Source organism: Hibiscus syriacus, unplaced genomic scaffold, assembly GCF_006381635.1.
Source record: "Hibiscus syriacus cultivar Baekdansim isolate YM2019G1 unplaced genomic scaffold, ASM638163v2 tig00110946_pilon, whole genome shotgun sequence".
NCBI lineage: Eukaryota > Viridiplantae > Streptophyta > Magnoliopsida > Malvales > Malvaceae > Hibiscus > Hibiscus syriacus.
This window is the reverse complement of record NW_024062927.1, coordinates 53993-66732: the sequence shown is the minus strand read 5'-3', so window position 1 is coordinate 66732 and position 12740 is coordinate 53993. Positions and strand designations below refer to the sequence as shown.

Genomic DNA, 12740 nt, shown 5'->3' with positions numbered 1-12740 from the left:
ATTTAATAATAATTAATGATGATAATAACTTATTTCATCAAAATATTAATAAGCTTCTTAATAAATATTATTTAAATTTCAAGGATAAATTACATAAATAATCCCTAGGATGCTTGGATTTTGATCACCAAAATTTTTAAAATTTATAATATAATCTCTTGTTATTATGGTCAGTGTCATCAACTGTAATTCAGAAAGATTGATGTGGCACATTAAAGTCAAATAAAATCTTATAAAAGTTTGAAAAACCTAATTAAATTTTATAAAAAAATATTTATATTTTTTTTTGAAAAAATACATTGAGTTTGGTCTATCAATTAGTTCAGTAGGATGAGACATTTTCTTTAAAACAAGATCAAAGGTTCGAATCCTAATATTATGAATAGATCAAACTGAAATGAGAAGGTCACTCTCATATTAGATCTCGTAATATTTGTTCCAAATAATCGATCATAAATCTAATATGATAATTATATATAAAAAATGTTATCATATGAATTAAATAATTAAATTAAAAAAAGTTACAGATTTGCCACTACTTCCCATTCAAACCTAAACTTGAATCAAGGCGATTCATTGCCCAACAATCGTGGCTGAAGCATGTGCACCACTACCTAATTCAATTATTGTTTTAATCTTTAATGAAAATATTGTTTTAGTCTTTCTTGTTTCCAAGAAAATAATAATATTTTTAATAATTCGGACTGGTTACACGGTAATATCTGTTCAAAATCTTTTTTAGTTATTGATTATGTACACACTCTACATACATAATTCCTTGAACTCGAGACTTCTAAGAAGAACAACATTCCCTTTTACTAACGAAATCACTTGATAATTTAAATGAGAATCGAGGGTGGACTTGATAATCATCATTAATTGTAAATTTAATCCGATTACTTACTTTATTATGCATAAGTTACAAGGTTAATCTTCACGTTATGATTTAATCAAATTTAGTTTTTATATATTTTAATTTTAGAATTTTATTTTCGACCCAAACGACATATTAATAATATAATTAAATCAAGAGTTATAAAATGATTAAATTAAAAAATATGAACTAAATTTACAATTTATGCATAGCATAAGAGTTATTAACAAAATTTGACTTAACAGATTTAAGAATGACCGGTTATATCAAATATTTTAAAATATATGGACTAAAGACGATAAAATTAAATGATATAAACTTAATCAATAATTTATGTATAGTATGGTGACTAATAAAAAAATTTAACCATTGCAGATCATTGGAGACAAGTTGGTCCTAAAGGAATGTATTTAGTCAACAATATTACCATGTTTTGAGGTTTTTTTTTTAAAATATGGATTAATTAGATTATTTTTTAATATTTAAATCTATTAAGAGAAATTATTAAAAAATGATTAATTGATTCAGACGTTTAAATTTAAATTTATTATTAAAAAAAAGTACATTCAAATAAAAAATTAAACCAGCATATTATCTATAAAAATAAAGAATTGAATAATAAATATCTAAATTTCTTTATATTTTAATTATTATTATATTTTAAACCTGCATATATTATATTTTAAGAGTTTCTTTTATATTTTCTTTGATCTTTTAATTATTATTATATACATTCTATTAAGTAACAATATTATATGATATTTTGAACTATATGTAACCCTCTAGACCCGGCCTAGATGTTATGACCAAATCTAGACAGTCACATATCGTATTCAGAAGTTCTTTTCATATTTAAAATAGCGTTGAAATCCATATATCAGTATAATATGAAACTACCATAAGTAAAATTCATATGATAAACATATATTGAAAAAATCGTATAAAACATATACATAACAAAATACCAGTAATACATATATATCAAAACAATAGCAAAAACACATGTCACCTAAGTATAACAAAAAGGGCATATAGGGATATACAGTGGTACAAAAATGAGGAGTAGTCAGTCCTCCTGATGCAAAGTCTACTACTATATGAAAATGTTAAAATTTACATAATGAGCTAAAAGCATAGTGTGCTCATTGTAGTGTATAATAACATACATATAAAATACTTTAGTAAAAATTAGTTCATCAAACACATTTTAAAAATATAAACACTACCCCCATCCGATCACCTGAATGTGTAGGTTTCCCAGAATCATACACCCAACTGTACACCCGATAACAACCTTATACATATAGCATAAGGACATGCGGTAAGGATTTACCATGTGCACAAAGAAGAGGAGCATGTGGTAAGGTCTTACAAGTCATTGACTAGGCCTGAGATACTTCCTCCAATAATACTCCCAATGACAATAATAAACATGTATGTATTCGAGTGAAAACAATAATTTAATCCACTAAAACATGGAAATATTCCATATTCAAAAAGCATATACAGAAACACAATAACAAGATATCAATAATAGAAATATACAGTAAATAATATATCAGATAAATAGTATTCATAAAATTAGATATCATGTCGTAAAAATATTCAGTATCATCATAAATCTAAAATAGTTCAGATAGGTAGTTTAAAATAGTAATGTAACACTATCAGGATACACAATTGTACCGGTCTGAGTAGTCTATTAAGGAAGTCTACTACTGGGTTTACCAATCACGATAACCGGCAACGCTAGATCACACTAATTGAAAATTTTATATCATAATCATAATATGAATAATAATAACTTCTATTTAAACAATTTACGGAAACCTATGAGTAACTCTTGAAAAACGGAGATCATGTGATTCTGACGGACGGGAAGCACTGGATCTAATTGATCCTCGGTCAGGGAAAACACGAATACATTCATAAAAATATATATTCGTATCAGTTTCATATTCAAATCTCCAATAAATAAGCAAAAAAAATCTAAAAATACTAAGCATTTTCTGATTAACGAGCTAAATTCAGGACTTTCGGGTCAGAATTTGGCAAAACAGACCGCAAAATTGGACTCTAGATGTCGAAAAAGTCAAGATGGAGGTTTTCAAAAAAAGTTAACGGTCGATCAACGGTTAACCAGTTCAGTTAGGGTTGGATCGATTCAGTTCGATTGGGTCGGTCGGGTCGGTCGGGTCAACGGGTCGAGTTGGATTGGATCGGGAAGACGGGTAAGGTCGAACCATTTCTAGAAGCCTACCAGGCGGTGAACCTTCCCCACGCGCAGTGGCGGTGCGTGCTGGGCCTTCGTGGTCGAAAAAATTCCAGAAAAATCCTATACTCAATTTAAGGAGTTTTGAGACACTTACCAAGCTCGGTCCACAACAGTAAAGGCAGAGAGCTCGATTTCGCAACGTCGGAAACTTGTTCTTCCTCACCATTTTACATGCCACGGCAACGGAGACAAGACGAATACTGGTGGGCTCGGGACGATATAAGAAATATGATGGTGCGAGAGGTGTCAAAAACAAAGCAACGGTCGACGAAAAAATATCGATTGAAGTTTACTGGAAAGCTTGAAGAGAGGGGAAAATAAGATTTTTAGATAAGAAAACTTTCTATAATCCCTTAAAAAGAAAAATATTATAATTGCATAAGAGTTCCTTCAGTTTTAGTTACTTTCAGAATTTGAATCCAAATTTAATTAAAAATTCACTTTGGTCCTCAAATTTAATTAAAATTTAAATTTAATTCTCGAAATTAATTTTAAGAAAATTTTAGGCCCTAAATTGGGGTGACACTATACCTATCGAAGACACGTATTTGTATGAATATAAGTTGATCGAATGTCGATGTATGTATAAATTTTATCTTTAATCTCTCGATGATTGTATGTTTTGAAACTTATATTTATATATAATGTGAAATTTGAGAATATTATGATAAATTTATTAATTTTAAACAGTAAGTATAATTAATTTTTAAACTTGTCAGACGTTTATCAGAATATAGTCAAAATAATTGTTATTTTATGAAATACTAAGAATTTCAATATTTAAAATTATTTTTCACTGTCGTACTAACACAAATTTGATGAAATTTAAAAATTGTTTCTAAAGTTTAAATTCTTTTGAGAAAATAATAATATGTCATCAACTTCAAACCTCTATAAATCCACTTAAAGAATTAAAAAAATTCAAACTAGTGGCACGAATCATAAGATTTCGATAGTTAAGAGATTTGTTATTATCTATTAAGGTATCGAATTCGAGTATCATGTATGTTAGGATATAAGTATTCATTGTCAAATAATAGAAAAATTTTAAACATATAATTCTTTATATTCACCCTATATATATATATATATATATATATATATATATATATAGAATTTTCAAACTTGTTGGACCACAAACAATGGTGGGTTTTTTCTTGGCGGTCACCATTTTTCTCTAAAAAGCTTTATTAAGAAAAATTAAAAAAAATAAAATGAATAATAATTTGGTATCAAATTCATTATTTTAAGGGTAAAGTATACAAATGATCATCGACAATAAGGTACTACTTTGTTGAGTTTCCCGACAATAATATATTACTTTGTCGTGTCTCTCGACTATTAAAATTGCAAAATGATCTCTCGACTATAGGGAATTGTTTTTTGGACCCCCGACTATTAAAATTTACAAAATTATCATCCGACTATTAAAATTTACAAAATTATCATCCGACTATTCATTATGTTCCAAACTCATCTTTTCTGTTAAAAATATTAACGACAGTCTGAACTGGACGTTACTCTGCTGACTGAGATATGATAAAATCTTATCTCATAATCTCAAACAACTATCATATCTCAGTCAGTATGTTAACGTTTAACTCAGACGACCGTTAATTTTTTAATGGAAAATGATGAGTTTTTTATACACTTTATCCCATTTGTAAAAGTATAATGAATTCAGATAATATATCCAAGTGCATCATTCCAGAAAAGAAAATAAATTCGAATAATAGATATACGAAGATTTAATATATTCTATAAATAGTAATTATAAGCTAAGGGAAGATATCTTAATTTGTATCGACTTGAAAAAATGAGGGGGGAAAATCAAACATATGGAGTGCCTCTAAACCAAAACCAACTTTGGCCAATCAATCCTAAGCAAAGCTCTTAATATATAAATAGAGAGAGGGATTGGAAGTTTTCTTAAGAATGCTAATTACCGGCTTTCCTCAAGTATGCTAATAAGCCCAAACCGGCAACGACAGCAGCTCCCGCTGCGACGGTGTTGTATGCGGTAGTCCATGCATCGGGGTTTGCATAATCCGAGCTTCGTGAATTGGAGGTCTGTCGCCGATCTTTCATCCCTGAATAATCTAGATGCAATCTCAAACCCGGCACAAAGCATCAATCAGATGTCGTTAACTTATTAAACTGAGTGATACATTCTAGTTGTACATAGTGATACATTTGAATAGTGGTGGTGATATCAAAAAGAATGTTCTCCTATGCTTCCAGACATGCTGAGCTCCACATATTTTATAAGGGATTGATTCCATAGTCATCGTTCCGACGCAACAATGCAATTTCAAACATGTATCGACGTAACATAAAGAAGAATTAATACGGACCTAAACTTGGAATTAGAAGGAAATTTTAGGAAATAAAATTATAATCAAATCTCTTAACAACGTCTAAAGCAAATTTCACTTTAAAAAAGTATGATCATACCTTCAAACCAACTAACTTTGCATGTTCCACGGCCACTTGAAGATCATAGTCTGACTCCATTACAACTTTATCACGGTCTTCATCTTCATACTGCATAATGTCCATGATTAGCATAAATTTCAGAGAAAAATATGTTAGATACCTAAGTAATCATAAAAAAGAAACTAATAATATTTCTAAAAGTATACCAGGATTTGAGGCACATTTTTTCTATCTCTGTCATCCCCCAGCCTACGAAGGACTGCACTTATTAGATTAGTTAAACTTCGTGTATCTGCATCCAGCAGAAACATGCAAAAAACCTATTAAATACAATTTTCTAGACACAATAGTATGTAAAATTGTAGGGTGTATATAAAGAATTAGATCCTCTAATAGTATCTATTGAACACAATTTTCAGCAGCTGTTAAAAGTGTCCAGCCCACTAGAAAAGTGTTCTTCAATAATAACTTGGACCACAAGGAAATTGAAGGATCAATTCTTGAAGCTAGTGGCATACTGGCATTTACAAGTTAACTAGCCTAGAAATGTTTTGCTTAGGACTGCATATGTTTGACAAGTTACAAACAACACTTGCGTATGAGCCACATGTAAAAGAAAAGGACACTTGTGGAGGTAGGTGTTGAAGAATCGGGCAAAGATAATAAAAGAACACAAGAATTTTAACGAGGTTCGGCAATGTGCTTATGTCCTCGGTGCCTAGGCGGCGCTAGAAGTTTTATTCAATATCTCATAGGTTTATGTTACATCTCTATTTATAATAGAAAACCCTGGTATATAATTACAAAATTAATCCTGTACCGTATCGCGGGGCGCAGCCCCCGCACCCCAACCCACATAATCGTAACCCCCATTACGAGACTTTCTTTGTAAGGACAGTTGATGTTCGCTTTGCTCACTCCGCTCCATCCCCTGTCCTCTTTACCGGTATATTTATGAGTCATACCTTACAACAGGGATGAACCAAAGGGGGCTGGCGAGGGCGATCGTCCCTGAAAAATTTAAATTATCATATAATTTAAATATTTTCAATTAATAATATATTTTCGTGTCGTCGCTATGTTGAGGTGCCTTGTATCACACAGTCCAAACCAACGTGGGATTCATGGCTCATGGTTCCTCTCTAGGACCGTGACATTTTCCCATACTCCAACAAGGGCCCATTGTCCTAAATGGCACATCACTAGTACTTTAGACCGGCTCTAGCATCAAATGTCATAGACTACACCAACCTACAAGTTATTGCCCGCTTCAAAGCATTGAACCTCACAGTTTTACTCATGAAAAAAGCACATTATAGGTTGAAAGTAATGTGAACGCATGTCCTAAGATCAACTCTAATACTCAACCGATATGGAATTCATGGGTCCTCTTTGAAACCATGACGAAGCTTATGAGTAGATACAGTAGAATACCGCAAATAAATCTATGCATTCGTCCCCTTTTATCTTGGATTTTGAAACCAAATGTATATGGCATATTGGATGAAATACAAGGAAGAGATCTCTCTGTCTCTGCTACTTCAGAAGCAAACTTCACTGAGCTATAGCTGAAAAACATCACTATCAATAAGTTTGTAAAATAGTAATGGCACAAACACACAGCAACATAAATAGGGCGACAACATAAAAAACCTTCTTGTCTCATCTTCATCTTCAATGGGAGGTAAGGCCATTGCGGAATCCCAAAACTTCTGCACCGTTGTTGTGGTAGTCTCATTATTGATTGCAAAATTTTTCCCAACCTAGTTATTGAAGAATATTATGAGGTCATAACAAAAACATCATTAATCGCCAAGGAAATAGGAAAAATATTATAATCCTATTCTTTCTCAATAACAAGTTCATTATGTGCTTGGGAATAAATAGTTTTCTTCAGGATGCGTTGCACATGTATTATTTATTAAAAAATGCCGTATTTATAAGTATGAAACAAATGTGCTTGTGAATCTTTACTTGTTTAATATATGATTACTTAACATTTAAAGCACAAAGAAACTTTACTTATGTAAAGTAAAAGAAGATGGATTTTCATGAAATAATTAAGTTAATCACATGTAAGGTAAATAAGAAAATAGATACACTATAATTTCAGAATGATACTCACTTGACCTACAGTGGCAACAGCGGCACGAGTAACATGGAGCACATCCACCACAGCAACTATTTCTCCGTCTGCATCCAACCAAAGAAACTTATTGAGAACTGGTTTGATGTATGTAGAAAACTCTATTCTTTGTAGGGTAGCAACTCATATCACCTCTATCTACCACAGGAAGGTGTAAAAAGTTGCCATCATGCATGGTCTTCAAAGCATGAACAATTGGTGTGTTGAGCGTTGCACATGCTGGGTTAGGAGTCATAACCTATTCATCAAATAAAAAGCAAATGAACAGAACTCAAGAAATTTGCTTATCATAGAGGTAAAAAATGATGAGCTGCTGCTGGCATATAAGGTCAAGCTATAAGAACAAACTCTGTTAACACAAGAAGGAAAAAGAAAATTCCAAAAGAAGCAAAAAGAAACCTTCTCCACTGAAGTAGTCTCTGGAGGCAGATTATGTGCTATTACCCGCATCAATATATCCTTTGAACTATCAGAAATCCAAACTTAGAATATACATCAATTACAACTGTAACAGTTAAAAATAATTGAACCATAATGTTAATGCTTCTCCCTTCACTCCCTCAACAACATATGAAAAAATGTTGAATTGTGATTTGATTCAAAGAGACTAACGTTAGAATCCCCCATGGTTTGTTTCCAATAGTCACAACCGCAGAGTTTGCCCGGCATTCAAGCATCTTTTTAGCAGTCGTTAAAACTGTGTCAGCTGGTGAAACTGTTGCAATCCTGAAAGAAAGGTATCATATGAAGCAAAGCAACTCAAAATATCACTAGGGACAAATAAATGTAAATTAAAAAGGAAAAAAAGTATTACCTACTTTGGATTGTCTGAAATTATTGTAGACAGTGAGGGCCTGAACATATGATCTTTAAGAGTCTGAATTAATGTATTCTGACCTGCATATTACCCCAAAAGGCAGCATGAACTTCAAAGTTGAAACAGGTCTGTTGATAGCTAAACTATAGAAACAAAATGAATAAAACAAAGACAAAACTCATTGAAGGCAAACGATAACATTATTCACAAACCAGAGAAAGATGTTCCCCAATTTTTTTCTACACCTTCAACAGCTGCAGCAATAGCTTTTCCCTTTTCTGCTGACCTTTCCATTCGAGCAATAGCATCATACAAACACTTAGCTATATCAAGCAAAGCAATGACCTCCCCATTCTGTACAACAGGCAAGTGTCTAAATTTTCCTGTTTAGAATGATATCAGAACAATATTAAAGGGTAAGACACAAGAAAACAATATATCACAGAAAAGGATGGGTATCAACAAAAAAAAAAGCCAACCTTGCACCATCTTCTGGAGTGCCTCCACAGAAAGAGTGTCAGAAAGAACAAATACTGGGTTCTTAGTCATTACTTTGGAAACCGGTGTCTCCTCCATATTAAGCTCCTGAGCAATCACTCTTGTTGCTATGTCCTGCTGGCAAAGATGAATCAATAAAGAGAGAGGATGGTTATCCTGATTCACTTTAGATTAAATATAAGAACAAAGAACATTCTTCATGCAAATGTGGAATTCAAAATGCCTAAGAGAGCAAGGCATAAGAAATCATATCAGAATGAAGAAACTAATTCATGTAGTCTCCCTTGTTTTGAGATTCAAGTAAAGGGAATTCGGTATACTCATTCAAGGATTTAAGTCATACCTTGTCTGTGAATATCCCACAGAGCAATGCATTAGAGTCAGTAAGCAATAAAACATCAAGCTTACGAGCAGCCATCCTCCGGGAGGCCTCATAAATGGTAGTACTTTCTGGTACCGTCACGGCCTTTGACAGCCGCAATCTCTTCACCGTTCGCTCACCAGCTAGTCTCCTTTCCACAAGCAAGTTGAAACAATAAAAAAAGGAAAAAGGAGAATCATTACTACTATTTTTCAAGATAACTTTTACATTTATTACAATCTTTAACCATTTTTCATTATTAATATCACATAATGTACACGAATGTTCACAAATTATTACCAACTGCCTTCATCAATCCATTCGAATCCAAATTCAATTATTCATTTTCGGAACGAAAGTTCAACAAACTAAATTCTGCCTTCGACACATCGTAAGTTACAAGATTCTTCATCCAAAATTCTTCGATTTTTTATATAGTATTTTTTTTATAAAGAAATAATGATAAAGAAACCAAGCGTAAAATTTGAAATGAAAGAAACTTACATAGGAGTAGTACGAGATGATGGTAAGAGTTTCCGGATAGAGTTGGAACCTCCATTCTCCAATGCTTTTCTCCTAGCTGGTGATACGCCTGACTTTGGAAAAACTCCGCCTCGGCGAACCGCTGTAACTCGCCATCTTCAATCCCTGCTACACGCATTGAATTTTCCAATTCTCATCCGAGAGGAAAAACGAATAAAAGGGAATATCAATAAATAAATCAACAACTAACCAGAATTGCAGACTTATTTGATTTCAATTCCAATCAAATCGCTAGAAAAATTCAGCTCAGGTTCATTGATTAAACGAATTGAGAAGAGGTAAAGCGCCGAAATCAAGCGATTCATGAAACAAATAGAAAATGGAGAAACTGAGGTGAAGTTTTTCGAGTTTTACCGGAAAATGAAGAAAAAAAGGAGGAAGGAAGAAATGGATGAAAATTCATTAAGAAATGAGAAAGGGAAGCACTGAGATTGTTCCACGTGGGAATCATTTTAACTGAAATTCCTCCAATTCAAATGGTTTCCACAAAATCAGAGACAGGGTGTTGCTTATTTTTTTTGTTATGACCTATATCCAATAGCGTTGGAGTACAAGTTAGATTTCGTTTCACAAGATTGAGAGAAACGAAGTAACCATCCGAACCCATGCAAAACCTTGGAAACAAGTTGATCAGAGAAATGATGAATCAATGCGACAGTTTGAAACTGTAAGGGATTCATCGGTGGGAGTTTCATGACCTTACGTTCTTTGAGTGATGATCTAATTTATCCCGAGTCTTCTTGTCGGAGTTCAATGATATCTGAATCGACCGGAATCGAAACGATGAATCAACTAAAAAAATATGAGGAAGATGTGTATTGATATAACTTGGTATGAGGCGTGATAGGATTGCAAGAACCAAACTCCATTGAGTTGAATAAAGCTCAATGAGAGGAAGCTAATTCACCAAACTAACTCATAAACTGAAGAGAATGTTACATGAATTTGAAAGCCACTCAAGGTTACAATACATCAATAGGAAGCTTATGCATATTTATATTGATGGGTCTCCTTCTTGTGGTGCTAGAAATAGCCATGGTTCTTGGAAGTTTGGGTTCAACAAATTCATCGGTGTTTACTCGGTGGTCAACGCTAAGCTTTGCGGTGCCTATATTGGTCGCCTTTTGGCTTGGGAGGCTGGGTTTAGGCATGTCGTCCTTGAAATTGAAAGTTCGGAAGCAGTTAGGATCCTTCGAACGATTACAACGAATCTCATTCTTTGCACTCGTATTTGTCTGAACTTCGACAGCTTAACTAGTTGGTTAAGGTTCAACATGTCCTCCATGATGGTAACAAGGTGACCGATGCTCTTGCTAAGAATGCAAAGTTTGAAACTTTCGTTCTTAATGTCAAGGGGGAAGCCAAAAATTTTATTTTTGGGTGTCAAATTTAAAAATTATATGAAGATTTTTTTAAATTGGAAAAATTGAGTTTTAAAATTTTTATTGTTAATTTTTCTAAAATGTAGAGTCAATTTCCTTTTTTAAAGGTGTCAAAATCTTTATAAAAGAGTTATTATTTTTTATATTATATTTATATAGAGAATTTATAGAGAATTTTTTTAAAAAAAACTTTTGGGGTGTTAATTTACGCGTGCTTCTAAATGTATACCCGCTCCACCGGTGCTTAATGTCTTTGTCATACCTCCCGCCTTTATTGTACCTATCCTAAATGAAGATAGAGCCGGCTTGTAATGATACTGGATTGTTGTTCTGATTATAGGAGTCTTGGCTTGTAATGAAAACGATCTCATTCGTCGGATCAAGTGAAGTGGGACTACAGGGGCCAAAGGAAGATAATCCCTCTCGGACAGTGGTTCCCGAAGGTCGCCGTCGACGTTTACGTGGCTCCTAATGTCGTATTGGCAGGTCAGGTAACCGTCAACGACGGAGCGTCGGTGTGGAACGGCTGCGTCCTACGCGGCGATCTCAACAAGATTACCGTTGGATTCTGCTCTAATGTCCAGGAACGCAGCGTCATTCACGCCGCTTGGTCCTCACCTACCGGTAATCTTTTTTTTTTCATTTCTCTTGCCGTTTCTGAGTGTTTTTATTTTATTTTATTGGAATGAGCTAAATTAGTCGACAGTGTAATGGATTGAGACTTGTATATTGTGCTTGAATGTGTTCAATGCAGCTGAAAGATGAGTAAAGAAAGAAAATTTGCTACGCTGGATTTAGTATAGGGTTTCTGAATACTTGTTTATAATAAAAACTTAGCTTCAAATTCGATTTTATTTTGGGTTTATTTTATTTTACCGTGGAATGAGCTAAATTTGTCAAAGCTTTAATTGAATGAGATTTGCACAATACACATTGTCAGTTTTTCGATTTTCTCGGTGTAATTGCTCAACCCTAATGCACATTATGCTTGATTGCGCTCGATGCAGCTGAAAGGGTTCTTAGGAGCTCTTGATGTCCATTTAATGGGAACAAGCTGATTTATTCAATGAAAGATAGCACTTTTGTAGATCTTTTTTTTCTTTCAAATAACTATTATTATGAGCCTCGTGATGCAAAACATATTAGCCTTATTTTTCTTCTTCTGAGGACTCTACGCGCTGATTCATTGGCTTACAGTTTGTAGGACAATCTATTATCTTGGGAATTCAATTGTCAAAATACCCATAACTCAAGGATTGAGCATAATATGGTAAAAGGGTTACAAGAAGTTTTGTCTTTAATGTAGCTCTCATAGTTGTTAGGTGTGACAGATTTATAGGCTAAATATTAGGGTTAATATATATTGTACTTAATGTAAGATATTAATTTACATATTATCGGACCTTTA

At 33.1% G+C, this 12740-nt stretch overlaps 1 protein-coding gene across 3 annotated transcripts; it reads right to left on the bottom strand.

Moving 5' to 3' along the window:
* Nucleotides 1-4983: 4983 nt before the first annotated feature.
* On the bottom strand, nt 4984-10278 carry LOC120148025 (CBS domain-containing protein CBSCBSPB1-like). Of its 3 annotated transcripts, none has more exons than XM_039161230.1 (15): nt 10141-10278; nt 9912-10058; nt 9390-9558; nt 9028-9160; nt 8761-8931; nt 8550-8628; nt 8344-8457; nt 8131-8197; nt 7864-7969; nt 7711-7778; nt 7239-7348; nt 7020-7153; nt 5792-5877; nt 5605-5693; nt 4984-5268 (listed from the first exon to the last, which is right to left on the bottom strand). In XM_039161230.1, coding segments are annotated over exons 2-15 (1509 nt in total). In that variant the 5' UTR covers nt 9914-10058; nt 10141-10278; the 3' UTR covers nt 4984-5087. The 3 variants fall into 3 exon arrangements, with proteins under 3 accessions (XP_039017161.1, XP_039017160.1, XP_039017162.1); XM_039161229.1 differs by having other exon boundaries at nt 9912-10055; XM_039161231.1 differs by having other exon boundaries at nt 7720-7778; nt 9912-10055.
* Nucleotides 10279-12740: the final 2462 nt, after the last annotated feature.